This window comes from Geotrypetes seraphini, chromosome 6 (genome assembly GCF_902459505.1).
Source record: "Geotrypetes seraphini chromosome 6, aGeoSer1.1, whole genome shotgun sequence".
NCBI lineage: Eukaryota > Metazoa > Chordata > Amphibia > Gymnophiona > Dermophiidae > Geotrypetes > Geotrypetes seraphini.
This window is the reverse complement of record NC_047089.1, coordinates 245,986,190-246,013,070: the sequence shown is the minus strand read 5'-3', so window position 1 is coordinate 246,013,070 and position 26,881 is coordinate 245,986,190. Positions and strand designations below refer to the sequence as shown.

Sequence of the window (26,881 nt, the reverse complement as noted above, 5' to 3'; positions counted from 1 at the left end):
CCGAGTACCCGCCACCCAGCCGAATCCCCATCCTTCCCTCCCTCCCATCGGAACCCGACACGAGCCCTACTTACCTCCCTAAGCAGCGTCGGGCCGGCAGCACTCTAACAGGCTGCTTCGGCCTTTTCCGCCCGTAAACTGTGCCACGTTATTGATGACATCATCAGTAACGCGACAGAGTTCATGGGCGGACAAGGCCGAAGCAGCCTGTTTAAAGTGCTGCTGGCCCGACGCTGCTTAGGGAGCTAAGTAGGGCTCGCGGCCGTGTTCCAATGGGAGGGAGGGAAGGATGGGGATTCGGCTGCGTGGCAGGTGCGAGTGCTCAAGGGAGAGGAGGTGCTCGCTCAAGGGTCCAGCTGCAGAAGGGATGGGAGGGGAGGAAAGATTCTGCACATGGGGGAGAGAAAGGAAAGAGGAAGAATTGGGGTGAAGGAGAGGAAGGGAGGGATGATCAAGTACATACCTCGAAAATAAGACCTAGGGCTCCTTTTACGAAGGTGCGCTAGCGTTTTCAATGCACACTAGCCGAAAAACTGCCGCCTGTTCATGAGGAGGCGGTAGCGGCTACCGTGCGTTAAGGCCCTAACGCGCCTTCGTAAAAGGAGCTCCTAGTGTAGTTTTTTTGAGCCTAAAATTAATACAAGACAGTGTATTATTTTCGGGGAAACACGGTATTAGTTTTTGGAACGCATCATCAGAACGTACGCACGGAGTCAAAACGTATCCACTATCTGCACCCCCACCACCCTTCGTAGATTCAATTTTATAAAAGTCTCCATAAATCATCCCAACTTTTCATAATTGTGGAAAAAAAAACCCAACATACTCATCTCAAAGGCTGCCTTCTCAGGTCAGAGGTGAAAGAATAGCAAGATAAAATTGCCTGTTTTTAGCTCCTTTTGAAAGGAAGAAGTCTGTGCACCTTGTAATGCTGATAATAATGGGGGGGGAAAAACGGTATAGACAACGGCGCAAAAGACAAAAGCTCGCCGACAATTGAGCGCAGCGCGCGCCACTGCGCCTCTCTAAATTACAGTTTTTAGGGGCTCCGATGGGGGGTTTTGTTGGGGAGCCCCCCCCCAGTTTACTTAATAGAGATCGCGCCGGCGTTGTGGGGAGTTTGGGGGGTTGTAACCCTCCACATTTTACTGTAAACTTAACTTTTTCCCTAAAAACAGGGAAAAAGTGAAGTTTTCAGTAAAATGTGGGGGGTTACAACCCCCCATGCCCCCCACAACGCGGCGCGATGTCTATTAAGTAAAGTGGGGGGTTCCCCCCCCCATGCTCCCCCGTCGGAGCGCTAAAAACAGTAATTTAGAGCGGTGCGCGCTACGCTCAATTGTCTGGGCGTGCCTTTGTCCCGGCGCGCTTTTGACCTGACACCAGAAAAAACATGTCTGCAAGTCTGAGCAAAGCCAGGGATGAGGTCAGACATTGGCGCTTGTTTGATGTGAATCTCTAGGAAGGGAGGTGGGGGGGGGGGGAGGAGAGGGGTGCACTTATATTTCATGGAGTGGGGGAAGACAGCCAATGTGCTCTTGTACTTCCTGGTTTGCCTGGCATGCGCCCACAGGATTTTCACGGAGAGTGCGGTCTCTGTGCGCGTGCGGCAGTGGCATTTCTCCCCCGTGCTTTCAGTTTACTAGTGCGCATATACCGGAAATTTCTATCCCATTTGCTTTAGCCATGGGGGGAAGTGGGGGGGGGGGCTCCTGCGCAACCGTCTCTCACCTCTTCAAAATGCTGCTGCATAACTCATTCCACGAGAGCCGCAGTTCTCTCATAAGCCCTCTCCTCAAAGTCATTTCATTGGCTCCCCATTTCCGAATACAGTTCAAACTCCTCTTGCCAACTTACAAGTGCATTCGTTCTGAAGCCCCCCCCCAATATCTCTCTTCACTTATCTCCCCCTAAACTCCGTTCATCGGGCAAACCCCTCTTATCTGTACCCTTCTCCTCCACCGACAACTCCAGACTCCGTCCCTTCTTTCTTGACGCACCGTGTGCCTGGAGCAGGCTGCCTGAATCCATACGTCATGCTCCGTCACTAGCAGTCTTCAAATCCACGTTTTAAAAAAACCCCTTTTCAGAAAATGCTTTCAACTCCCACTCACTGCTGTCATGTACCTAGACCCACTGTATCATTTCCTTTACCATAATCTCCCCCAACCCTGAGATGTCCCGTCTGTCTAAATTAGATTTGTAAGCTCTTCTGAGCAGGGACTGTCTATTGTATGTTAAAATATACAGCGCTGTAGAAATGATAAATAGTTTTCAGTGATTTTTGTGCACTACGGGAAGTGTCCTCTTGCCTCTAACACTGGAGTTTTCAGCATCAGACCCAAAGGTGGGGAAGTTATCAGTGTGTCATTTTACTGTTATGCCCAGTTATTGGTTAACTACTGCATAAATGGATGGTGGGGAGGGGTTGGGGGTGTTTTGAGGTGGCGTGTTATGGTTGTACAGTGTGAGAGAGGCAAAAAATAAAGTCCAGTAGAGATGACTGAAAAGAAAAAAATCCAAGTAAACGAGGCATCCTTTATTTGAACAAAAGGCTTATTCATTTCTTGGGATATATTAACCTTCTTTATGAAGAGACTCACCTAAGCAGACTGACAAAACCATCTAATTCCGAAGGCGAAATTCCAGTTGGAAAACGTTTTCCAAACCCACAGACAAGATTACCCATCCCTCACCTGTCAGAGCAGGGAACGCTTTGGGCATCAAAGTCTGAATTCATGTTTCTTCCATCCTCTGCTTTCACTGCCAGTTTGCTGGCTTTTTTGTCCAACAGCAAACTGCAAATGAAGAAAAAAAAAACCAACAACAAAAAATGCAAACGCATTATGATGAGAAAAATAAATACATTTAAGCATCCGTCTCGCTGTTCTCCAGCTGAAACAAGACTTCCCATCTGCACTAATACGATTCCAGCAGGATCCAGATCCCAAGTCAGCTGTTTTTCCCAACTGCAAAATTCATCCAAGTAAAACAGAATCTCAACTTCACATGTGTAGGGGGGGACACAACCAAAGCTGGCATAGGTTATTCTTTTTAATCAAGAAATTAGTGAATAAGTCTATATTAATGAAGCCGGTTCAGGAAATTCTTACCATAAAGAAATAGGATGGAAGTAGGTGTGGTGAAAAAATAAAATAAAGCATCCGAGATTAATGTACTTTTTTTTATACATAAATACTGCATGCGGTAACTTAAATCTGTCTTTCTTTTCAAGGAAATTTATGGTTGCCTTATCTCAGAAAAGATATAGTGGAATTAAAATGGGTACAAGTGGAAAGATTTTTCAGTCCGTCAAAAATTACAAAGACTACCGGACACTCGATGAAGTTACACGGAAATACTTTTACAAACAACAGGAGGAAGAATTTTTTCACTCAGAAAATAGTTAAGCTCTGGAACGCGTTGCCAGAGGATGTGGTAAGAGCAGATAGCATAGCTGGTTTTAAGAAAGGTTTGGACAAGTTCCTGGAGGAAAAGTCCATAGTCTGTTATTGAGAAAGACAGGGGGGGGAAGCCACTGCTTGCCCTGTATCGGTACCATGAACTATTGCTACTTCTTGGGTTTTGGCCAGGTACTTGGGATCTGGATTGGCCACCGTGAGAACAGACTACAGGGCTTGATGGACCATTGGTCTGACCCAGTAAGGTAATTCTTATGTTCTTGTTAGAAAAGGTTCAAAGTAGAGCGACCAAGATGACAAAAGGGATGGGGCTTGGTAAAGAGACTACTGAGGGGAAATATGATTGAAGTAGAGAATGACATATGGAAAAAAATTTGTCCCTGTCTCTGCCCTGTCAGCTCGGTCCCCGCCCCGTCTCCACAAACTGTCTGATCCTGGAATAGTTATGATCTTATTTTGAACTTATTAAAGTATAAAAAGAAACAGTTCCCATGTCATTCTCTAGACTGAAGTCTACAAAATCCTGAGTGGTTTAGAACAAGTACAACTGGATTGATTTTTTTTATTCCAGCAGGGGATACTCAAAGTTACAAGGAAATACTTTTAAAACCAATAGGAGGAAATAGTATTTCACTCAGAGAATAGTTAAGCTCTGGAACGCATTGCCAGAGGATGTGGAAAGAGAGGTTAACACAGCTCATTTAAAAAAAAAGTTTGGACAAGTTCCTGGAGGAAAAGTCTATAGTCTGCTGTTGGGACAGACATGGGGAGGAGCCACTGCTTGCTCTGGATCGGTAGCATGGAATGTTGTTACTATTTGGGTTTTTGCCAGGTACTTGTGACCTGTATTGGCCTCCGTGAAGACGGGGTACTGGGCTACATGGACCACCCAGTAAGACTATTCTTATGTTCTTATGGTGCCAGACACACCCAGAACCAGGGGGAAACAGAAAAATACCAATGAGATGTGCTCATGCCATGCCAGGGTCCTTGGGGGATGGTCATGAAGGGGGAGCTAGGGAATGACAACACATGAGGGAATATTAGTGAGCAAGTATGATCTCTTTGTATTTATACAATACAAGAAACATGTTTTTTTTTTCCATGAGCATTTATCACTATCCCTTTGGATATTTAAAGTACGAAGCCAAAAGGCTGGTAGCAAGGGTTAAGAACCTCAGAGAAATGACATTAATAAAGGTGTTTAGATCAGTTCTCTAATTAAATTAAGAAGTTTATGGGTCAGCATTCGAATTCTGTAACTAGAATTTAAATTACTCATGGCTATTCAGTGTTCACAGCGCTATCTGGATGGAGCCAAGAGGGTCGATAAGGATGTTCATCTCAGGGGGTGGGTTTACGTTTCCAGTACATCTACTAAACTAAGGCAAGGTGGTGGAATTTGTAAGGGAGGTAGGAGGAACAGGGATTAACTTTCCATCAACAGGGAGAAATACATTCATATTTTGAAAAATAAAACAACTGAGGAAAGCCAGCAGCTTTGATCATTTGGTAAATGCAGAAAAATTGACGTGGGGGGGTCAAGAAAGGGCGAGTGAGAAAAGGTAAACCCATTAGGTACTGTTAGAGGCAGACTGAAATTCGATTTCAGCATAAAATCTGGCCCGGAACTCAGGTTTAGGTTTTAACAAAAAAAATGCTGATATAAAAACTATTCCCCTCCCCCCTATTCAGCATCCCTTCCCCCCCTTTTCTCACAGCCCCCGAGCCCCCGACCTCCTTCACCCCCAGGTCCTCCATCATTTCCAGGTCCTCAAAAGTTGATCTCAAGGCAGTGAGTGCAGTATGTGTCAGATTCCAGGTGGGTGGAGAGGCGCTGGCTGACTGCTTACAGGACGTGCTTCTCGCAATGAGAGGCTGTCCTGTAGGCAGCCAGCCCGCCCCGATGACTCTCTCCTCCTCTCCCCGCACCTTCCTTCCTCGAGGCTCCCCCATCAGTGAAGTGACAAGTTCAGGGTTGCGGCCAGAGGACTTCCGTGCATGCGCAGAAGTTGACATAATGACATCACACATGCACGTGATGTCAGTGCGACGATGTGTGTGCATTTCAGGACGCCTACCGGCCGCAGCACCGGGTTCAGTGTGCCGCGGCGCCAAAAGGTGTGCGGGACACTGTGTGAAAGTAAGTGGTTGTAAGCAGACAACTTCACTGCAACGAGATGTGAACAAGTAATGAACAATTAATTGAACAGACAGCGAGAGAGGGAGGATGAAAACAGGAGAGTGACGTATGGTACATGAGAAAGTGAAAGGGAGGACGATAAAAAGATGAATCAGCGTGAAGGAAAGCAGGAAGACGCAACGAAGTGACAGAGGAGGAGGAGAGGACAAAGCGCGAAAGGAAGGGGGAAAGGATTTTTTTTCAGAAACTGCTCTTTCGAGCCCTCAACATAATTACTCAAGCAAGAGAAATTCCTACCCTTTGCGTCGTGCCATGTCAACGATGGCTTTCGTTCCACTTCCCAAAGCAGCTGCGATCTCTGCTTTTCCGTCCGCATTCCCCTGGGCCGGTTCCCTGTTTTTCCACGCATCACCTTTGCTAGAAGCAGCATCTTTAAAAAAGGGGGGAAAAAAAATTTTCTCTTAAAGTTGGATACAGCATGTTCCAATGTACGGTGGACAAGGGACAATGAGCAGAACACAACTCCTCCTAACACCTACCTGGATGACGACAGCAACCTGAAAGGTCAGCAATGTCCTACGCTAAGTAGTACCACTAATTAGAACTTCTTGAACACCTTCAGAGCTGCCCTTTCCCCCTAAATACCACTTCTCCTAGGACAAGCAGGATAGTCAGCCACATATGGGTGTTGTCCCAACCAATGTTCCCGCTAAGCTGCGCTGGGGTGCGCTGGCGCACAAAATATTACCTCGCAGCGCACAAGTTTCTCGTCACAGCGCACACAGTGTAGAGCACAGTTCTTCAACCGCCGGTCCGCAAACAAAATCTTGCCGGTCCGCGAAGGATTCGGTCCCCGCCGCAACGAAAGGCCGGCGTCAGCTGACTTGCAACTTCCTGTTGCAGTCGCTGTGCCGGGACTCCTGCCTTCGCCGGGACTCCTGCCTTCCACCGCGTTTGCCTCCTGCCTTGTCTCCGCACCTCCAGACCAGCAGCGGCAGCTGTGTATGCTTTTAACTTCGGCACAGAGCTGCCCCTAATCAATAGTTTAGCGCGGTTTCATAAGGCAGCCTCGGGGCCTTTGCTAGGCCGGCCCACATCGCATCATCGAAGCGGGCCGGCTATCCAAGGCCCCGAGGCTGCCTCATGAAACCGCGCTAAACTATTGATTAGGGGCAGCTCTGTGCCGAAGTTAAAAGCATACAGAGCTGCCGCTGAAGGAGGGCAAAAAAGCAGCTGTCCTGGAGGTTTCCCTTCCTCTCGCCTTTACAGGTTCCTTTTTTCCACCTTTTTTTTTTTTCCTTCAAACGGCAACGGGCCCCAGCATCGACATCAATCAAGTAAGTTCCACTGTCAATCAAGCGGTTCTGCTCGGCCAAAGCTTCCCCTGTGACATGAGCCACCCTCAGGGGAAAGAAAGTGACCCACAAAGGTGAGGGGAAGGGGGGCAGATGATGGAAGTTGGGGGGGGGGAGAGAGAGAGAGAGAGAGAAGGGGCAGATGATGGAATGGAGGAGATGAGAGAGAGAGAGAAGGGGACAGATGATGGAAGTGAGAAGAAGGGAGAGAGAGCAGAAGGCAGATGGATGTCAGTTGAGAAGGGAGAGCAGATGCTGAATGGAAGTGGGGAAAGAACACATACTGGATGGAAGGAGGAGATAAATAAAGGGGGAAGAAAATAGTAAGATAATGGAGGGGTGAGGGAAAGGGGTGACAAGCTGTGTGTAGACACAGTGAAAAGAGGGAAACGGGACTAAATAGTAAGAAAGAATTTAATTTAGATGGAGGCAGAAAATAGAGAAGGAAGACCAGAGAAGAAAAGGGAAGAGAGAGCAGAGAATGATCAGATCTGAGTGGAGGAAATGAGAAGAGAGATATGCTAAAAACCACAGGGGGGAGGGAAGGATAGAGATGCCAGACCATGAGGGGAACAGAAGGAAGATGATGGATGCTAGACCAAATTGGGGGGTGGGGGGGGGGGGGGCAGGAGGAGAGATGGCAGGGAAAGACAGACAGTGAATGGAAGGGGCAGATGCTGGACTGAAGAGACAGAGAAGGTTATCATGCTGCTGTACCGGGCCATGGTACGCCCTCACCTGGAGTACTGCGTCCAGCACTGGTACTTTAAGAAGGACACGGTACTACTCGAAAGGATCCAGAGAAGAGCAACTAAAATGGTTAAGGGGCTGGAGGAGTTGCCGTACAGCGAAAGATTAGAGAAACTGGGCCTCTTCTCCCTTGAGCAGAGGAGATTGAGAGGGGACATGATAGAAACATTCAAGGTACTGAAGGGAATAGACTTAGTAGCTAAGGCAGGGAGAATGAGAGGGCACTCTCTAAAGTTGAAAGGGGATAGATTCCATACAAACGTAAGGAAGTTCTGTGGTAGAAAGCAACATATTTATTTGGCTCATAACTTGCTGGCGCCCGATATTTTTAGCTCACAGTGAAAAAAGTTTGCTCACAACACCCGCCCGCTTAGAGGGAACACTGGTCCCAACACCTCCCAATTTGCGGATAAGCTCTCCAATAGCTCAGAGAGATTTTTTTTTTTTTTTTTCTCTGAGCACGTGCAGTGCCCGGGCCCCACTGGGCATGCCCGAGCCCTACCCATTTCCCCCTGCTTCACCCTAATCCCCAGTCTTTAGTTTCCGCCCGTTCCCATCGGTCGGATTTTTCTACAGCTCTCCATTACAACTTTTCTACTCATCAACTTGAAGATGCCTGAATCATCTAAAGAAACAACTGGGATGCAGGAGGAGGATGAACACACTGGATCCTCATGAATTGTGCGCCCACTGATTGGATTCGGCGCTCGAGGTTTCCGTGTTGCTTGCATTGTGCGCACATGTCACCACGTGCACGCAAGCTAAGGAAGAGGGCACTGAGAGACTTCATGAAGAGAAGTGAGGCCCGAGAATCTTCCTCCAGCAGCCATCCTCATCGGAGCGTAGCAGCGGGGGATCCACAGACGAATCCAGTGAGGAGCCTCCAGGACATCCTGGCTCAGTCAACCCCCCCGACTGCAACTTGCCTGGTCGAGAAATCTCTCCCGGAGGTCCTGCATGCTGTCGCTAGCCGCCAGCCCCTGCAGGAAGCCGATAGGAGTCTCACTAGACCGAGAGATCTCTCCAGGAGTTCCTGCATGTTGCTGCTTACAGCCAGCCTCTGCAGGGCATGAAGAGAAGTGAGGCCCGAGAATCTTCCTCCAGCAGCCATCCTCATCAGAATGCAGCAGCGGGGGATCCACAAGCTACAGTGGCAAGGAGCCTCCAGGATGCCCTGGTTCAGCTAATCCCCCCACCTGCACTTGGCCCGGTAGAGAAATATCTCCAGGAGTCCCTGCATGTTGCCGCTTAGAACCAGCCTCTGCAGGGCAGCCGATAGGAGTCTCGCCAGACCGAGAGATCTCTCCATGAATCCCTGCATGTTGCCACGTACACATCCTCTGCAGGGCAGCCGATAGGAGTCTTGCATGCTGCTGCGTAAATCCACAGCCTCTGCAAGCAACAGATCGGGGCTTTCACCCTCCAGACGGCATGCTGCCTCTTACAGCCAGCCTCTGCAAAGAGCTGATTGGGGTTCAAAGGTAAGTCCTATCTGCTTGTTTTTGGGAAAACCTCTGATAATTTGTTGCAGCCCCGAGGGCTCTGCCCCACCCTCCTCCCAATCTGAATTTAAGGAGAAAGAATCTCCCATGCTTCTTTCCCTTGGAGGGGACCTGCAGACCTCTCCCCCCAGTAGGAGACATGCTGCCCCAGAGTTCAGCTTATAAAGGACATGCTGAAAAAAAAAAAAAAAAAACCAACTCGATATTTCTTTCCCTCTTGGGGTCCTGCAGAGTCTACAATTCACACCTTTCCCACCCCGCCCCCCTCCCCCTCTCATGTTGGGAACGAGGAGTCTGCCTTTCTCAGCAGGGTGCTGATATCTTCAGAGATGCGGCATGTCAGACCATGCCTCTCCAAAGGTGGGGGTTTGAAACTCCTCAGTCTAAAAAGCTGTTTGCTCTTCATAAAACCTAGGCAGAGTGCTTTTCCAGCTAGCATGAGGGACTCTGTACTATTCATGATTTCTATAGCACTGAAAGGCATATGCAGCGCTGTACAGTTTAATATACAATAGGCAGTACAGCAGCAGAAGCCCACTCAAGAGGCATTATCACTCCTCTTTCTCTGCCTCCAGGCACAGTGGGAAATGCAGCCAGGAGCACTGGCACAGATGAAGGGGTGCATCCTGCCCCCTCTCTGCAGGCTCTCCCCCCCTCTCAAGAAGGACAGAGAAGGGCGGTGGGGTACATGGAGCCACCCAACCAGTCAAGTGGAACAGTACATGAACCTGCGAACCACCAGGGGTGGGACCAGCAGCCACAGTTAATCCTCCTGCTGACCCACTCCTCTCTCAGCGGGCTACACTCCCCACAATGCTCCCCTTTAGAGGGAGCCACGCACAACAACATGGCGCGGTCCAGCGGCATGCCATGCACCCAAGCAACGGAGGAACAAGCTACACACCAGCCTCCAGCCACGCCCCGAGTCACCACCCACAAAAATAAATAAATATTTACTAAAAAATAAAAATAAAAAAACAAAAGAAAAACAAAAACAAAAACCCACAAACGAGGACTCACCCCAAGTCCCTCCAGAAACTCACAGCCTTTCTCAAGATCCACGTGGGTGGACAACAAGTACCCAAGACAGAGTACTACAAGGCCTGAACTACCAGTACCAGTACTTCACGCAGGCAGTGGCGATTCCAGTCCACAAGAACCTCCTGGACTGCAGAGACAAGTTTTGGCTGACTCCCTCCTCAGGGCAACCAACATCAAGGAGACTGGGATTGAAGTACCAGATCTTTCCAGCCCAGGGATTCGACAACCCGCAGCAGCCATACATGGACATTGCGGTAGCTTAAGAGAAACAGGGCAGCACGACCCCCCCCCCTCCAACCCCCGTCAGGGAAGGAACTGAAAAACCCTGGTTTCCACGGGGGAAAAGACCTTCGAGGGCGCAATGCTGAGCGCACGAATTGCTGCGCTCCAGTTCCAGATGCAGCTTTATCAGGAGGCCAGTGAGAGGAAATAAATAAAATAAAAGAGAGACTCCAGCTCACAACTGAGCCAGTCCACACTGGCAGCAGTCTGTGCCCCAGCGCTCGCAACAGTAACATAACTGCTACGCAAACAAGCACCGCCCGAGGGGCAGGGGCATCCAAGGGCAGCCTTCTCCCCAAGACAAAAACAGAACCTTGACCACCCTCCGGCCCAGCAGGATCAGATTGTCTGCGAAGGCTTGAATTTGTCTCCACTCCCCCCCCCCCCCCGAGTGGGCGGGGCACACTCCATCTGACGACCCAACTTTCCTGCAGCAAGGAGAGGACCTGCTTCGGCAGAATCAATAGAGGCGGTGATGAACAGAGGAGATCACCAAGGGGTTTCTACTCCAGGAACCCCCGCGTCACCATGGACAAGGACAACGCTCATTCCTGGATCTCTGTAAGCTCAACAGATGCATACACAAGGTCTAAACGCACTCTCTGGGTACAGTCTTGGCCCTGTTACAGCCCAAGTATTGGCTAGTATCCCATGCACCCAGCCCACAAGAGGCATCGTCGCTTCTAAAGCCAAGACAGACGCCTCCAGTACAAGGTCCTGCCCCTTGGACTCTCAACGGCTCCAAGAGCGTTCACAAAGTGCGTGGCAGTGGCACATCCTCGCCTTCAAGGGGTGCGCGTCCTATCTTATCTCGACAGCTGGCAGCCCCGTCAACCACCATAACCCTCCTCCAAGAACTGGGGTTCCTCATCAACTACATGAAATCCCACCTGATACCCACCCAGGGGATATCGTTCATCTTGGCAGTCATCAACACCACGCAGACCAAGGCTGTCCTACGGGACTACCAGATCGACGCCATGACATCCCTGGCCCAGTGCATCCTTGCCAGCAGCTCATCGTCAGCACGCTCCGGTCTTTGTTGTGCAGCACACATGACTACTCATGTGATCTCTGAAAGGGCACCTCAGACGTCACTGGGACCAGTGTACCCAACCTCTGACTACCCACCTACTGGAGCTCAGGGCCTTAGGGAATGCCCTCGAAACCTTCAAACAGGCAGGGCAGTCCTCACCCAAACAGAAAACCAGGTGGCCTTGCACTATATCAACAAACAGGGAGGGACAGGGTCAACCTCGCTATGCAAGGAAGCTTGCCACATGTGGGAGTTCTCCAACTCCATTCAATGCCCCATCCAGGCAACTTACCTCCTGTGGGAGCAGAACGACCTGGCAGAAAGACTCAGCCACCAGCTGGATCCCGATGAGTGGTGTCTCAACCTAGCGGCGATGAAGAGGATCTTCAGCACCTGGGGCACACCGAGCATCGACCTGTTTGCAACCGAACCGAACTCAAAATACTCGACTTTCTGCGCAAAGAGATCAACCCATCGCCATCTCAGCCCCGACGGTCTGTCTGTGAGTTGGAACACCCTAAGTCCTGCAGAAGATTCTTCAGGACAGAGCAACGGTGATCATGATTGCCCTGTTCGGGCTCCTGCAACCATGGTTCCCGTTCCGGCAAGGGATAGCAGTTCACCCACCTCTCCCCGCTCCCAATCAGTGCAGTTCCCATTACACAACGCGGGAACCTTACCCTCCACCACAACCTGCGTTCCTTAGCCCTGACCGCATGGATGATGAGAGGATGAACCTACCACAAGACGTGGAGCACACTCTTATGGCAGCCAGAAGACCTTCAACCAGAAAACGCTATGGGTTGAAAGGGAGATGGTTCCGCTACCAGTGCACAGACACGCAGCGAGACCCCTACACCTGCCCCATACCGGACATCCTGCAGTACATACTGAGCTTATCTCAGGGGGACCTAAAACCCACTTCCATCAAGGTCCACCTAAGTGCAATCACGGCATACCACGCTGGCCTAGACAGCAAACCAGTGTCGAGGCATCCAGTAATCACAAAATTTCATGAAGGGACTGTCCAATCTGCACCTACCGGCCAGACCATCACCGCCCGGATGGGACCTCAACTTGGTGCCGCATCATCTCACCTCGACCCCTTCAAACCTTTGGGGGAGGCAGATCCCGTATTCCTGGCTGGGAAAACCCTGACCATCGTGTCTACCGACACACTCCCTCATGAGAACAGGGTGGTACCCAGAACCCAACCCCGATTCTTGCCGAAGGTGGCTTCAGCGTGCCTCCCGGCACTCTACATCTCCCCACAGGGAGGCACACTGCCACCTCAGCAACACCTCCTGGACTGTATGCGGGCCCTGACTATGCAGCAGATTAGACAAGCCTCAATTGTTCGTCTCCTACAACCAAAACAGACCAGGACTTCCGGCCACCAAACGCAGGCGCTCGCGCTGGATATAAGAGTGCATCCCCTTCACCTATAGAAAAGCGCAGCATCAACCGCAGGTGGGAGCCAACGCCCACCAGTGCAGAACCATAGCCAACACAACGGCACATCTGCACCACACACCAATAGGGGACATCTGCGACGCAGCCACTTGGTCCTCCATGCACACCTTCACCAAGCACTACTGCCTCGACATAGCATTCCACGCTCCAAATGCATTCGGCCGAGCAGTCTTGGAAGTGGCTCTTCCCTCCCGGGAGGGACAGCAACCACTAGCACAGCCTTGACAAACACTGATCAAGTAGGGTGTTATAAATATCGACAAACACTGTTCAAGTAGGGTGTTATAGATATTGATTAAGTAGGTCTTCCAGCACTCCTTCCTAGACTGAATGTGGAATAGGCAAGTATGAATTCTCACATGCAAGTACGATTTGTTACTATTGACCAGTTATGAATTGTCACCGTTGACCAGTTGGTTTTCTCACTGTTCATTGATTGTCATTGACCAGTTTTCGCTGTTCTGTGAGTTAAGTAGGTCTTCCAGCACTCCTGTCTAGACTGAATGTGGAATAGGCAAGTATGAATTCTCACATGCAAGTACGAATGGTCTCTGTTGACCAGTTGGTTTCTCACTGTTCATTGATTGTCATTGACCAGTTCATTGTTCTGTGAGTATTATTGCTCAGTTAACACAGCACTTTATCTAAAACCTTGTTTCCACAACTTTACCTGCTTTGCCTGATTACCCTGCCCGGCTCGGCCTCCACAGCCAGGTGAGGGATGCACAAAGCGCTAAGGCGCAGGTCCAGTCGGTACATCCCTTGGCTAGGGAGTCACCCATATGTGGCTGACTCATCCTGCTTGTCCTAGGAGAAAGTGTAGTTACTTACCTGTAACGTAGGTTCTCCGTGGACAGCAGGATAGTCAGCCACACAACCCACCCGCCTCCCCATATGGCCGACCCGACCACAGCTAGGAACATCCTGGGGATTAGGGGGAAGCAGGGGGAAATGGGTAGGGCTCGAGCATGCCCAGTGGGGTCCGGGCACTGCACGTGCTCAGAGAAAAAAAAAAAAAAAAATCTCTCTGAGCTATTGGAGAGCTTATCCGCAAATTGGGAGGTGTTGGGACAACACCAATATGTGGCTGACTATCCTGCTGTCCACGGAGAACCTACGTTACAGGTAAGTAACTACACTTATTGCTCAATGCAATCTGAGCTGATCTAAAACCATTCTCTTTAGATCCAGGCTGCAGAGATGCAGAGACAGCAGATAAAGACCTGAACGATCCATCCAGTCTGCTCATTAGTTATACCCATTACAAATGCATGATTAAATTAACTTGTCTCTTCTTTGATATTTCTGGGTCATAGACTGTAAAGTCCACCTGGTATTGTCTTAGGTTCCGTCCAAGCACACTCCAGCCTATCCAACCATCCTGTTTGCAGGATATCTTCCATAAAGTCTGGCCAGTAACATCCTGATGTTCCAAGTTAGTGGGGTTCCCATCGATGCCCTCCCAAGCCCAATCCTATACCAAATCATCACATATGGGACACAGACCGTGCAAGTCTATCCAGTACCGGCCTTAGTTCTTTAATTTACATTCTTTGTTTTAAAATTAGAGATCCTCTATGTCAGTGGTCTCAAACTCAAACCCTTTGTGGGGCCACATTTTGGATTTGTAGGTACTTGGAGGGCCGCAGAAAAAATAGTTAATGTCTTATTAAAGAAATGACAATTTTGCATGAGGTAAAACTCTTTATAGTTTATAAAACTTTCCTTTAACAGTTAAAAGGAAAGATATATAAACTATAAAGAGTTTTACCTTATGCAAAATTGTCATTTCTTTAATAAGACATTAACTATTTTTTCTGCGGCCCTCCAAGTACTCTATTTTTTCTGCAGCCCTCACATTTAAAGTTTAATATCTTTTCTTTCTCAAAATTGACACATTTCAATCACTATATTGAAAATAAAATCATTTTCCCTACCTTTGTTGGCTGGTGACTTTATTTTTCTGTGCTTTTAACTATGTTTCCAGGGCCTTCTTGTCCTTTCACTGTTTTTCTCTCCGTCTTCACTTTATGCATTGCATCCATCTTTGGCATTAACTTAATATTCAATTTTTCTGCTTTCTTTTCAAAATCTACATTTCCATGTCTTACCTTTCCTTCTATCTCTCTCTTCTTCCATCCCTATTTCCATGGTCTGACATCTCTTTCCTTCCTTTTCTCCCTCCCTCCCTCCTTCTTTCCTTTTCCCTGGTCTTGCATCTGTCTCCTTCCCTCCCCCCTTGCCATGGCATCTCTCCCTCCCCCTCTATGGTCTGATATTTACTTTCCTTTCCTTCCCTCCCTCCCATGAAGTTGGCATTTCTTGTTCCTCTCCTCTCCCTTGTCTTCCTTCTCCTTCCTTTCCCCAATTGGGTGCAGCAGCAACAAAAGCAGCATTTCCCTTCCCCCTTTACTGTGCAGGAGAGGCATTTCTCTTCCCCTTTCCCTACGCAGCAGCAGCATTTCCCTCCCCCCCCCTTTCCTGTGCAGGAGAGGCATTTCTCTATCCCCTTCCCTCCCTCTCCTTTTCCCTGTGCAGCAGCAGCAGCATTTCCCTAGGGTCCTCCTTTCCATATGCAGCAGAGCATTTCTCTTTCCCCTCCCCTTCGGTTCCCTTCCTTGTGTAGCAGCAGCGTGTCTGGCTGGCTCCCAATCGATCATTCCGTTCAAAGCCGCAGGTGGCGGCTCCTCGCGAGATCCGCGCCTGCTTCAGAAGCCTCTCTGATGTTGTGACGTCAGAGAGGCTTCCGATGCAGGAGTGGATAGCGCAAGGAGCCGCCACCCGCGCCTTTGTACGGATCGATCGACTTGAGCCAGCCAGACACGCTGCTGCTCCACAAGGGAAGGGGGAAGAGAAATACGCGAGGAGCCGCCGCTGCTTTACAGTTGATCATCGCGTCCAGACCGTGGGCCGCAAAATAGCACCTGGAGAGCCACATGCTGCCCGCGGGCCGCGTGTTTGAGACCGCTGCTCTATGTTTATCCCATGCTTTTTTTGAATTCCATCACCGTTTCCCCCTCCACCACTTCCCTTAGGAGGTTAATTTCTGATGTGGGTACCAAGTGCTAGATTCTCAAAACTTCACGATAAAAACAAAAATAAAACAAAACAAAAAACGATGGGCCGTGTATCAGCCATTATTGTAGCGATTTCAAAAAGGCGAGTCATTCTCAAAAAAAACCCACACATAGTAACATAGTAGATGACGTCAGATAAAGACCCGAATGGTCCATCCAGTCTACCCAACCTGATTCAATATAAATTTGTTGAATTTTTCCTTCTTAGCTATTTCTGGGCAAGAATCCAAAGCTCTACCCAGTACTGTGCTGAGTTCCAACTGCCGAAATCTCCATCAAAACCTCCCAGCCATTGAAGCCCTCTCCAGCCCATCCTCCCCAAAACGGCCATATACAGATACAGACACTGGCGTTAGTTCAATATTTCATATTATTTTCTGATTCTAGATCCTCTGTGTTCATCCCACGCTTCTTTGAACTCTGTCACCGTTTTCATCTCCACCACCTCTCTCGGGAGCGCATTCCAGGCATCCACCACCCTCTCCGTAAAGAAGAATTTCCTTACATTGCTCTTGAGTCTACCACCCCTCAACCTCAAATTATGACCTCTGGTTTTACCATTTTCCTTTCTCTGGGAAAGATTTTGTTTTACGTTAATACCCTTCAAGTATTTGAACGTCTGAATCATATCTCCCCTGTCCCTCCTTTCCTCTAGGTTCTACACATTCAGGGCTTCCAGTCTCTCCTCACACGTCTTCTGGCGCAAGCCTCTTATCATTTTCGTCGCCCTCCTCTGGATCGCTTCGAGTCTTCTTCACACATGCAAATGAGGTTGTGGAGAGTAGTGAAAGTAATTTACATGAGATGAGTCGCTGGTGATAGTGATCGGTACATGTGCAGAATACACCACACATGTGCCGGGAAAAGCAACACCATAAGCACACATATCGCGGAAGGGAGGGGCGCCGCAATGTTGGCTTTAAACAAGCGCGCATAAGAGATGCCTTTCCCCCCAAAAAAAAACCTACTATAATTCATGTAAATCTTGTAATTTGTTTTTAATGTCTAATTTTATCATGAATCACAGCCAGAAACACATACGACACGAATATAACACACACGCTTAAGAAGCGTGCTTTCGTCCACCGTGCTACAAAAATAATGAAATGTTTATTTTGTTTCATTAGCCAGAGTCAAAACACACAGCATGAGAGGCACTTTTCACAGTGCTGGCACCGTACCGGCACCCCCGGACCAGTCGCTGAAAGCAGACGCCGCGCTTGGAGAATCGCTCTGCGATGTTGAAGAATCCACAGGAGTGCTGGTTTAAATACCGATGACCAAGTTCAATAAAAGTTGGCACATAGTAAATGACTTTGCTGAAATACTTTCAGGGATATGAAATTTATAGACTCAAAGCCAGAAAAAGCTATCAATATACACCAAAAAAACTGGCCTTGTGAATAATAAACCAGTGAAGGGTGATTGAAACAAAATTATAAGAAAGCTCAGAGATTTGAAACTCTGAAGGGAAGGTTTTGAGGCCTCCCTTAGGGAAAGAGTTTACCTTCCAGTCATAGTCCTCTTATGAAAAATGTTTAATCACTCCTCCAAAGGTGTTATATGAAAAAACACTTCAAAATACTTCAAAGAATGTCCAAATAAGGTACTGGTTTAAAACTTGCAATTGTCACTGCACTTATGGCAAGTTCTAACAGGTTTACTTCTAACAGTAAACCTGTTAGAACTTGCCAGTAAACTTCTAACAGAAGTTTTAAACCAGTACCTTATTTGGACATTCTTTGAAGTATTTTGAAGTGTTTTTTCATATAACACCTTTGGAGGAGTGATTAAACATTTTTCATAAGAGGACTATGACTGGAAGGTAAACTCTTTCCCTAAGGGAGGCCTCAAAACCTTCCCTTCAGAGTTTCAAATCTCTGAGCTTTCTTATAATTTTGTTTCAATCACCCTTCACTGGTTTATTATTCACAAGGCCAGTTTTTTTGGTGTACATAGTAAATGACGGCAGAAAGAGAGACCCGTTTGGTCCATCCAGTCTGCCCAACAAGTCACATTCATTTTCAAAGCAATGTTCAACCAACAATCCAGTAATTATTCATTTTGTTTGCTATGTTCCCCCCCCCGTACTTACTAAGTTCCACTATAAGATGTTTTCCCCCCTCTCCCCCGAGATAGGCAAAGCCTGTACTCCGATTATATAAAAAAGTGCATTCTTGCTCCTGATCCATATTGCCGCACATGGGGCACAAGCTATAGAAGTTCACCCAGCTTCGGACCAATTGCCCCATTGCTGGAGTTGCTGTCCAAGCTAACAGCCTATCCTGATCCTTTTTTTTTTTTTTTTAATCTTTATTGATTTTCAAACTTTGACAATGCAATACAATTAATTGAACATAAAATACTGCATAAAACTTCTTATTCACTTGAGGGAAGAACACAACTTAGAAAAATTCAAAAGTAAACTAAAGAGCTTTCTTTTTTAAGACGCCTTTGAAAATTAGCCATTTAGTCTTCCAACCAATTTTACTTTCTCTCTCTAATTTTATTGAAGTAATTTTTAACTTCCCTTTCCTTCTGTATCTCCCTTATATGTCTCTTTAACTTTTAAATAATTTGTAGTTCTTATCCCTCTCTTTCCTTATGTTCTTAGTTTTGTTACGTTTGTCAATCGTCTTGTCAGACCTGATTTTTGTTATTTATTGTATTGTTCCCCACATTTTGTAATTTTATTATTATGTGCATCGCTTAGAATTATGATTAAGCGATTAATAAAATCTCCATTAAACTTGAAACTTGAAAACGCACTATTAACTACACAATACATAAAAACAATCATTTTCTCCCACCCTCCTCCCAATTATTAATACAATAAAAGACAATTACAATATTATAATTAAGTAATTTTAATCCTCAAAATACATTTCCCTAACCCTCTTCCACCTCGATCCTGGAAACTCTCGTACCAGTCTATGAGAACTATAACCACGGTAACTATGTTTAAAGCAAAATTACGTCTATGCATTTTCATGCTGATTATCACTAGGTGGTGATGATGCCCCAGGTACATCAGATAAATTGTGAACCCATCAGGACAGACGGGGAAAATGCTTGAGAATCCAAATAAATTCATATACAACCATTCTGAGCTCCCTTGGGAGAACGGTATAGAAAATTGAATAAATACATGTCATTTAGGGTAAGGTGGCTGGCATGCGTATAGACTTATGTAAATTTAAACAATATGATATATCCCAAATTTTACTGAAAAACCGGCCAAATTTTGATAGAGTTATGTAGAAAGCATGCTTTGCATTGCTTTTGTTTAATCAGTGCATAAACATTATTCCTGGCAGAATTCCACGCAATGCAGAATTCCTCATCCGCACAAAATTCTGCACACGCTGTGAAAGAAATATGCTACTTGGATATAAACAGCGTTTCAACATTGCATAAAATTAGTTCCAGCAATTGGAAAATCCATCCATTATCAAAGAAAACATCAAAAAAGAAAATATTTGAAATTCTCAAACATGGATCTGATGCATGGGGAGGGGCCTAAAGCCCTGATTGGCTCAGATGCACCAAGCCCCTCCCCTTGGGCGGAGCCTTAGACGTCTGAGCCAATCAGGAACTCCCTTAGGCTCCCTCTGTATCCCGGATACAAGGAGCTAAAACATGAAAATAGCTAGCGTATGAGGAGTGCAGAAATCAAACATTACATTTCTCCCTCCGTATTCGCGGGCGGACCATAAGCACAAATATGGAAAAACCGTGAATAACTTTTTATATATGTTATTCATGGTTTTTAGAAAACGCCGTCATTTTTATTACTGAAACCGCAAATAAACTTTTCTACTGTTATTCACGGTTTTTGAAATAAGCCACAATTACTACTATTAAAATTCGCAAATTTTTATTATACAACAATACCAGTACAGTTATAATCTTGGGGCAAATTAAAAAGTTCAATACTGAGAGTTCAATACTGGAATACAGTACCTGTATTGTACTGAACTGTATACAGTTCAGCACTAAGCAATACTCAGGCAAGCAGCGATTCCCAGCAATTTTCTCCATGCATGCTGGGAAGAAGCCTTTCTCTCTATGGATGGTGGGAAGCAGTGATTTTCTCAGTGCACGCAGGGAAGCAGCGAATTTGTGGGACAAAGCACGGAAGCAGCGATTTTGTGGGAGAAAGCACGGAAGCAGCGATTTTCAGAGTGAATGGTAAGCAATAAACTTTTTTATCGGTACAGTAAAAGGAAAATAAAAACTTTACTGATGATGTCATGGGGTGGGCAGAGTCAGCAGCTAAAAAAAATCGCGAATAAGTGAATCCGCAGATACGGAAACCACGTATACAGAGGGAGAAGTGTATTTATATTCAGAAGTCCTCAGTGTGGCGATACCAGGCAGAGCCTTCTTTGACATCATGGCTCAAATCAACAGTTGATCAAACATAATTTTATTGGCATCGACACTTCATCAGGTTTATGGCCTCCCAGACACAATTTGCACTTAAATATTAAAATGTACAAATGGTTTTCCTTTCTCACCTTGAGCCTTCCTTAATATGGACTGTCTGACAATCTCGCTTCCCAGGATGTTCACTTGTTTGAAGCGCTTTGCCCTTTCTTCAAAGAACCATTCGCCAGTCACTATCCTCAGCTGTCTACAAAAACAGAAATACATAACTGATTCCAGGGATTTTTCTGCTATTTTATAAACACCCCCCTCTCCTCCCCCCCCAACAACCAACCTCAATCATTGAAGTGACAATCAGCAAACAGAGGTCACTGGTCGCTGTACATGAAGAAGGACACAGTACTACTCGAAAGGGTCCAGAGAAGGTCAACTAAGATGGTTAAGGGGCTGGAGGAGTTGCCGTATAGTGAAAGATTAGAGAAACTGGGCCTTTTCTCCCTCGAACAGAGGAGATTGAGAGGGGACATGATCAAAACATTCAAGGTACTGAAGGGAATAGACTTAGTAGATAAGGACAGGTTGTTCACCCTCTCCAAGGTAGGGAGAAAGAGAGGGCACTCTCTGAAGTTAAAAGGGGATAGATTCTGTACAAACGTAAGGAAGTTCTTCTTCACCCGGAGAGTGGTAGAAAACTGGAACGCTCTTCCGGAGTCTGTCATAGGGGAAAACACCCTCCAGGGATTCAAGACAAAGTTAGATAAGTTCCTGCTGAACCGGAACGTACGCAGGTAGGGCTAGTCTCAGTTAGGGGGCTGGTCTTTAACCAGAGGGCTGCCATGTGAGCGGACTGCTGGGCAAGATGGACCACTGGTTTGACCCAGCAGCGGCTATTCTTACGAGACCACAAACCAGATCTCCTCCTCAAACTCTGCAAATTTGGGTTCTAAATCCAGGCTCTAGGTGTCACTATTAAATGATAAGTAAAGCACACTGTTAAATGATGAGCAAAGAAAAAAGTCAGACACCCACAAAAGTGAGTACACGTCAATAGAACTAGAACAGATGATTCCTTATTCACTGAAAAGACCCTGCTGCCAGTGTTTCTGCTCTTGGTCTGCATCAGGGGTCTCTTAAGATATCTGTCAGGATGTTAATTTGGACTGTTTGTCGAGTGCAGATCATGGTAAACAGGTCTAAATTAACATTGGGTCTACTTTTGTAAAGAATTTGTATAGCAGACATCTTAAGAGACCCCTGATGCAGGCCAAAAGCAGAAACACTGGCAGATTCGGATCTTCCTAGTGAATACAGAATCATCTATCCCAGTTCTATTGGTGTGCACACACTCTACCAGGGGTGTCAAAGTCCCTTCTCGAGGACCGCAATCCAGTCGGGTTTTCAGGATTCCCCAATGAATATGCATGAGCTCTATTAGCATACCATGAAAGCAGTGCATGCAAATAGATCTCATGCATATTCATTGGGGAAATCCTGAAAACCCGACTGGATTGCAGCCTTCGAGGAGGGACTTTGACACCCCTGCTCTACTATTAAATGATGACCATAACGCCCTCCTCACTAGGGGCTGTGAATGCAGCCTCTCCAGCCCCCTGCTGACCTGCAGAGTAAAGACCCAAACCCAAGAATCAAACTCAGCTCCCCCTGCATGAGCCACAAAATTGGTTATTTTTTTGCACAAAATGCCACAAGCTTTTATGCTTTTTTTTTTTTGAATTCTTAATTCTCTGGTAGCCACTTTTCTCCACCTCGCACAAAACCCCCCACATTACAACATAACATGTGCCAAATCTCTTGAAGGCGGTTAGTAAAAAGATCTAGATGGTGGACGTATGATTTTCCCCGCTATGTTCAAGCTTACTCTACATATGCAGAATCTGCCACAACAAACTATATTCCAGCTGACCTGCCTCCCCCCCCCCCCGCCCCCCTGAGCCTACGCACAGACATGGAGGAGTCAAGACTTGAAGCAAGGTAGGTGCGGGTGATATGGCTGCAAAGGGTGCAAGAGAGGCAGCAATGTGTGCATTGTGCCCTTTCTACTGTCTCCCCTGCTTGCCCGGTATCTCAAATTGTTCTCCTTGTAAAACCTCCCCCCTCCCTCACAAGCATACCAGCACACCTCCCTGTAGGAACTCCAGACCCACCTGTTGGTCCACTAGTGGTCGCAGCTACTATTTTTAATCCATAGCCAGTACAGGCAGCAAGTGAGGATTACTGATGTCCACCCTACCTTAGACCACCAGGGCATTGGTCAAGCAGGCTCTTGGGGGAAGGGAGCTTACAGGGAGAGAGTCCTCAGGAGGGCTGCAGAGATGGAGGTACATGTTTAGCTTGCTAAAGACCTGGAAGGAGGAGCCTAATAGGCAAGCACAGTGAATTGAGGACCTGATGATTTGGGTTTAAATCTCACTGTGGCGCCTTGTGACCCCAGGTTAGGCGTGTCAGATTTCCTCTATTTAAAAACGAACACCTGGCCCCTCTCCATTCTGTTCTCTGCTCTGCCCCATTCTGCCCCCCCTTCCCACACAAACTTCCCCCCGAGCTCGGACCATGTCTGCGCAGACGTCGAGGTGATGACATTATGTGCACGCGTATGATGTCATCACGTCAACGTCCTGTGCAAACGCTCTCCAGATGCGGCCCTGAGGTCGAGGACTTCCAGAACCCGGACAAGCTGCTGGGTTTTGGAAATCCCTTTGGGCACCCGGACATATCCTCTAAAAAGTGGACATGTCCGGGTTTTCCCAGACATCTGGTAACCCTACCCTGGGTAAGTCACCTAAGTCTAGATTGTGAGCCACTAGGGACAAAGTACCTGCATGCAATAAAAGCCTCTTTGGTTGCATCATAGAAAGATAGAAACATAGAAGATGACGGCAGAAAAGGGCCACGGCCCATCTAGTCTGCCCACACTAATGGCCCACCCCCTAACTACCTCCATGAAGAGATCCCACATGCCAATCCCATCTTTTCTTAAAATCTGGCACGCTGCTGGCCTCAATTACCTGTTGTGGAAGATTATTCCAGCGATCAACCACCCTTTCGGTGAAGAAATATTTTCTGGTGTCGCCATGAAATTTCCCACCCCTGATTTTCAACGGATGCCCTCTTGTTGCCATGGGTCCTTTAAGGAAAAAGAGATCCTCTTCCACCTCGATACGGCCCGTGACATATTTGAACATCTCGATCATGTCTCCCCCTCTCTCTGCGTTCCTCGAGTGAGTACGGCTGCAACTTACCCAGTCGTTCCTCATACGGGAGATTCTTGAGTCCTGAGACCATCCTGGTGGCCATTCGCTGAACCGACTCAACTCTCAGCACGTCTTTTTGATAATGTGGCCTCCAGAATTGTACACAGTATTCCAGATGGGGTCTCACCATGGATCTGTACAATGACATTATGACCTCGGGCTTATGGCTGATGAAACATCTACAAATACAGCCCATGATTTGTCTAGCCCTGGATGAAGCTTTCTCCACTTGATTGGCAGTCTTCAAGTCTTCGCTAATGATCACCCCCAAGTCACGTTCTGCTACAGTCCTTGCTAGTACGGTTATATCAAATTCATGACCCTTTACCCATTTGAAAAGCAGTATTTTCTGGTTCTGGTCATAGCCACAGGGGCAGTGGCATTCTACAAATAAACACCCAATTCTTCAAGCAATTTTGCCAGAAATGCCAGCTGTCAGACTTTCTGATGCACATTAAAAATAAAAGCCTGCAAGCAGAGCAATTTTTTTTTTTTTAAAAGCCATTTACACCTGTACCAGACTATTCTCTTGAGTGCAAAAATGGCTTTTTTTACAAACTCGCGATGCATATACTTTTTTAACCTGCATTTTCACGGTGACATTCTCGGGAAGGAATTAGTTCAATGTAGGTAGTTTTTCCAGTTTCAACAGCCACACGTATCGCGGTCAATAATATTCAGCATAATTTAACCGGGTAAGAGAACCTACCTGATTAAATTACACAGATTAGGTCTAAAGTTACCTAGACCAGTCTTTCTCTACTCGGTCCTGGATTTTAGGATATCCACAATGATTTGCGTACACTGCCTCCATTATATGCAAATTTCTTTCATGCGTATTCATTGTGGATATCCTAAAAAAATCTGACTGGCAAGGGGGGTAACTCCAGGACCGAGTCGAGAAACACTGACCTAAAAACAAAGGCATACCACATCGGTGGCCTAGTTACGAGTTCAATTTCTACTGCAGCTCCTTGAGACTCCTGTCTAAAATATGTAAACCACTTTGTAACCACATAGAAAGGCAGCACATCAAGTCCCGTCCCCCGTTACTATCTGGGCAAGCCCACCAGGAAAGCGCACAGTATCATGGCATGGTGCTTCCTTTTCAACTAGTCTGTATTCTGCAAAGGATCATTTAAGCATTATGTTGCCATATCCACCTAGGAGAGAAAAAGTGGCCTAGCGCAGTAGTTCTTAAACGTGTCCTGGGGGACCTCCCCACCCCCCCCCCATCCAGTGGGGTTTTCAAGATATCCCTAATGAATATGCAGGAGGCATATTTGCATGCCTGTCACCTTTATTATATGCAACTCTGTCTCCTGCATTTTCATTAGGGATATCTTGAAAACCCCACTGGATGGGGATTCCCCCAATACACGTTTAAGAACCACTGGCCTAGTGGTTAAAGCTGTTGCCTTCGCAGCCTGAGGATGTGAGTTTGATCTCAGTGCCACTCCTTGGGACCCTGGGCAAAACCACTTCTTAAACCTCCACTGCCCCAGGTACTAATCAGATCGCAAGCCCATAAGGACAGGCAGGGAAAATACTTAAGAGTACCTAATTCCTATAGGATATAAGCAGTAATATATGTACACACCCACTGTGGGGTATGTCCCCTTACAGAATTATCCCCTATATTTTTACCTGCATATTATATAAAACAGATGGGTATATCAACACTACCTCTGCTCTACCCAAACCGTGCCCCTTTACTATGTGCACATCAGGTGACAGCAAGTGCACTCTTTCTACAGACAGAGCCACATAATTTTACAAAAAACCTTTTGTGTGTATGTGAAAAAGGCTTTTACGCATGAAGAAAAAAATTTATAAAAAAATTAATCTGCATAGATTTAAGAGAAGTCACCCCACTTGTATGTTACAGACTCTGCAAACTGCCACGTGTATGGCGGCTGGGGCTCTTCAGCTTGGAGAAGAGACAGCTCAGGGGTGATATGATAGAGGTCTATATAATAATGAGTTGAGTGGAAAGGGTAGATGTGAATCGCTTGTTCGCTCTTTCCAAAAATACTAGGACTAGGGGGGACATGCGATGAAGCTACTAAGCAGCAGATTTAAAACAAACCAGAGAAAATATTTCTTTACACAATGTGTAATTAAACTCTGGAATTCATTGCCGGAGAATGTGGTGAAATCAGTTAGCTTAGCAGGGTTTAAAAAAGGCTTGGGTAATTTCCTAAAAGAGAAGTCCATAGGCCATTATTGAGATGGCTTGTGGAAATCCACTGCTTATTCCTAGGATAAGCAGCATAAAATCTGTTTTACTACTTGGGACCTGGGTTGGCCACGGTTGGAGACTGGATACTGAGCTTGATGGACCTTCAGTCTGTCTCAGTATGGCAATTTTTATGTCCTTAACTGACAAATGAGCTGAGTTTTCAGACACAAATGTTATATTCTGTGGCTGTCTCCAACACTTGAGGGGTGAATACAACTCCACCCTCAAGTTGTCTTCTAAAATGCAGCAGCAAATGAGAATACACATATACATTACTCAAAGCTGGTCCTGAAATCATTATTTATACATATTTGTTCACGGTAAATGCGCAAACCTGCTTTTCACATACTACCCAAGATGTGACTTTTGAATTGCCTCCATTCTATTGTCATTTCTTTCCTTATATATTTTAATGCTCCAGACCTAAACATATATTACGCTTCTCCCTCCGTATTCGCGGGGGATGCGGGCAGAACATAGCCTTGAATACTGAAAAACCGCAAATAACTTTTTGCATGTTATTCGCGTTTTTTCGGTAAAATAGACCTGAAAACGATAATAAACCGTGAATAACCCGCCCTACGATTTGCTCCGTACAACGCAGGGAGCAGCAATTTTCTTCAGGAACCACCAGGAGCAGCATTTTCCAATGTGAAACGCCGGGATCAGTGTCGAAAATTTGGGGGGGGGGGGGGCGCGCTGTCATCAGCCAAAAAATCGCGAATAAGCGAATCCACAGATACGGAGGGAGAAGTGTATTATAATAATTTTAACTATAGATGACCCAGTTTTTCACAGTTCAGTAGCTCAGAAAATTTACATCCAGCTCTGAGGAACATGACTTGGCAAGCCCTTACTAGAATTTTGGGATAGCTTCCAGAAAGGCAGGAGGAAGAA

General features: G+C 46.7%; 1 protein-coding gene across 6 annotated transcripts in view; it reads right to left on the bottom strand.

The window, feature by feature from the left end:
- Positions 1-26,881, bottom strand: part of SYTL5 (synaptotagmin like 5) — a 241,745-nt gene that overhangs the window by 88,272 nt on the left and 126,592 nt on the right. For 5 of the 6 annotated variants that reach the window (XR_004539868.1, XM_033948647.1, XM_033948648.1 and 2 more), the window contains exons 5-7: positions 20,602-20,717; positions 5,863-5,995; positions 2,697-2,798 (exon numbers count right to left, since the gene is read on the bottom strand). Coding sequence is in view for 5 of the 6 variants with exons in the window: in XM_033948647.1 (XP_033804538.1) it covers positions 2,697-2,798; positions 5,863-5,995; positions 20,602-20,717 (351 nt within the window). In the remaining variant the exon portion in view is untranslated. The remainder of the gene's footprint in view (positions 1-2,696; positions 2,799-5,862; positions 5,996-20,601; positions 20,718-26,881) is intronic. The other variant, XM_033948650.1, reaches the window with a different exon arrangement.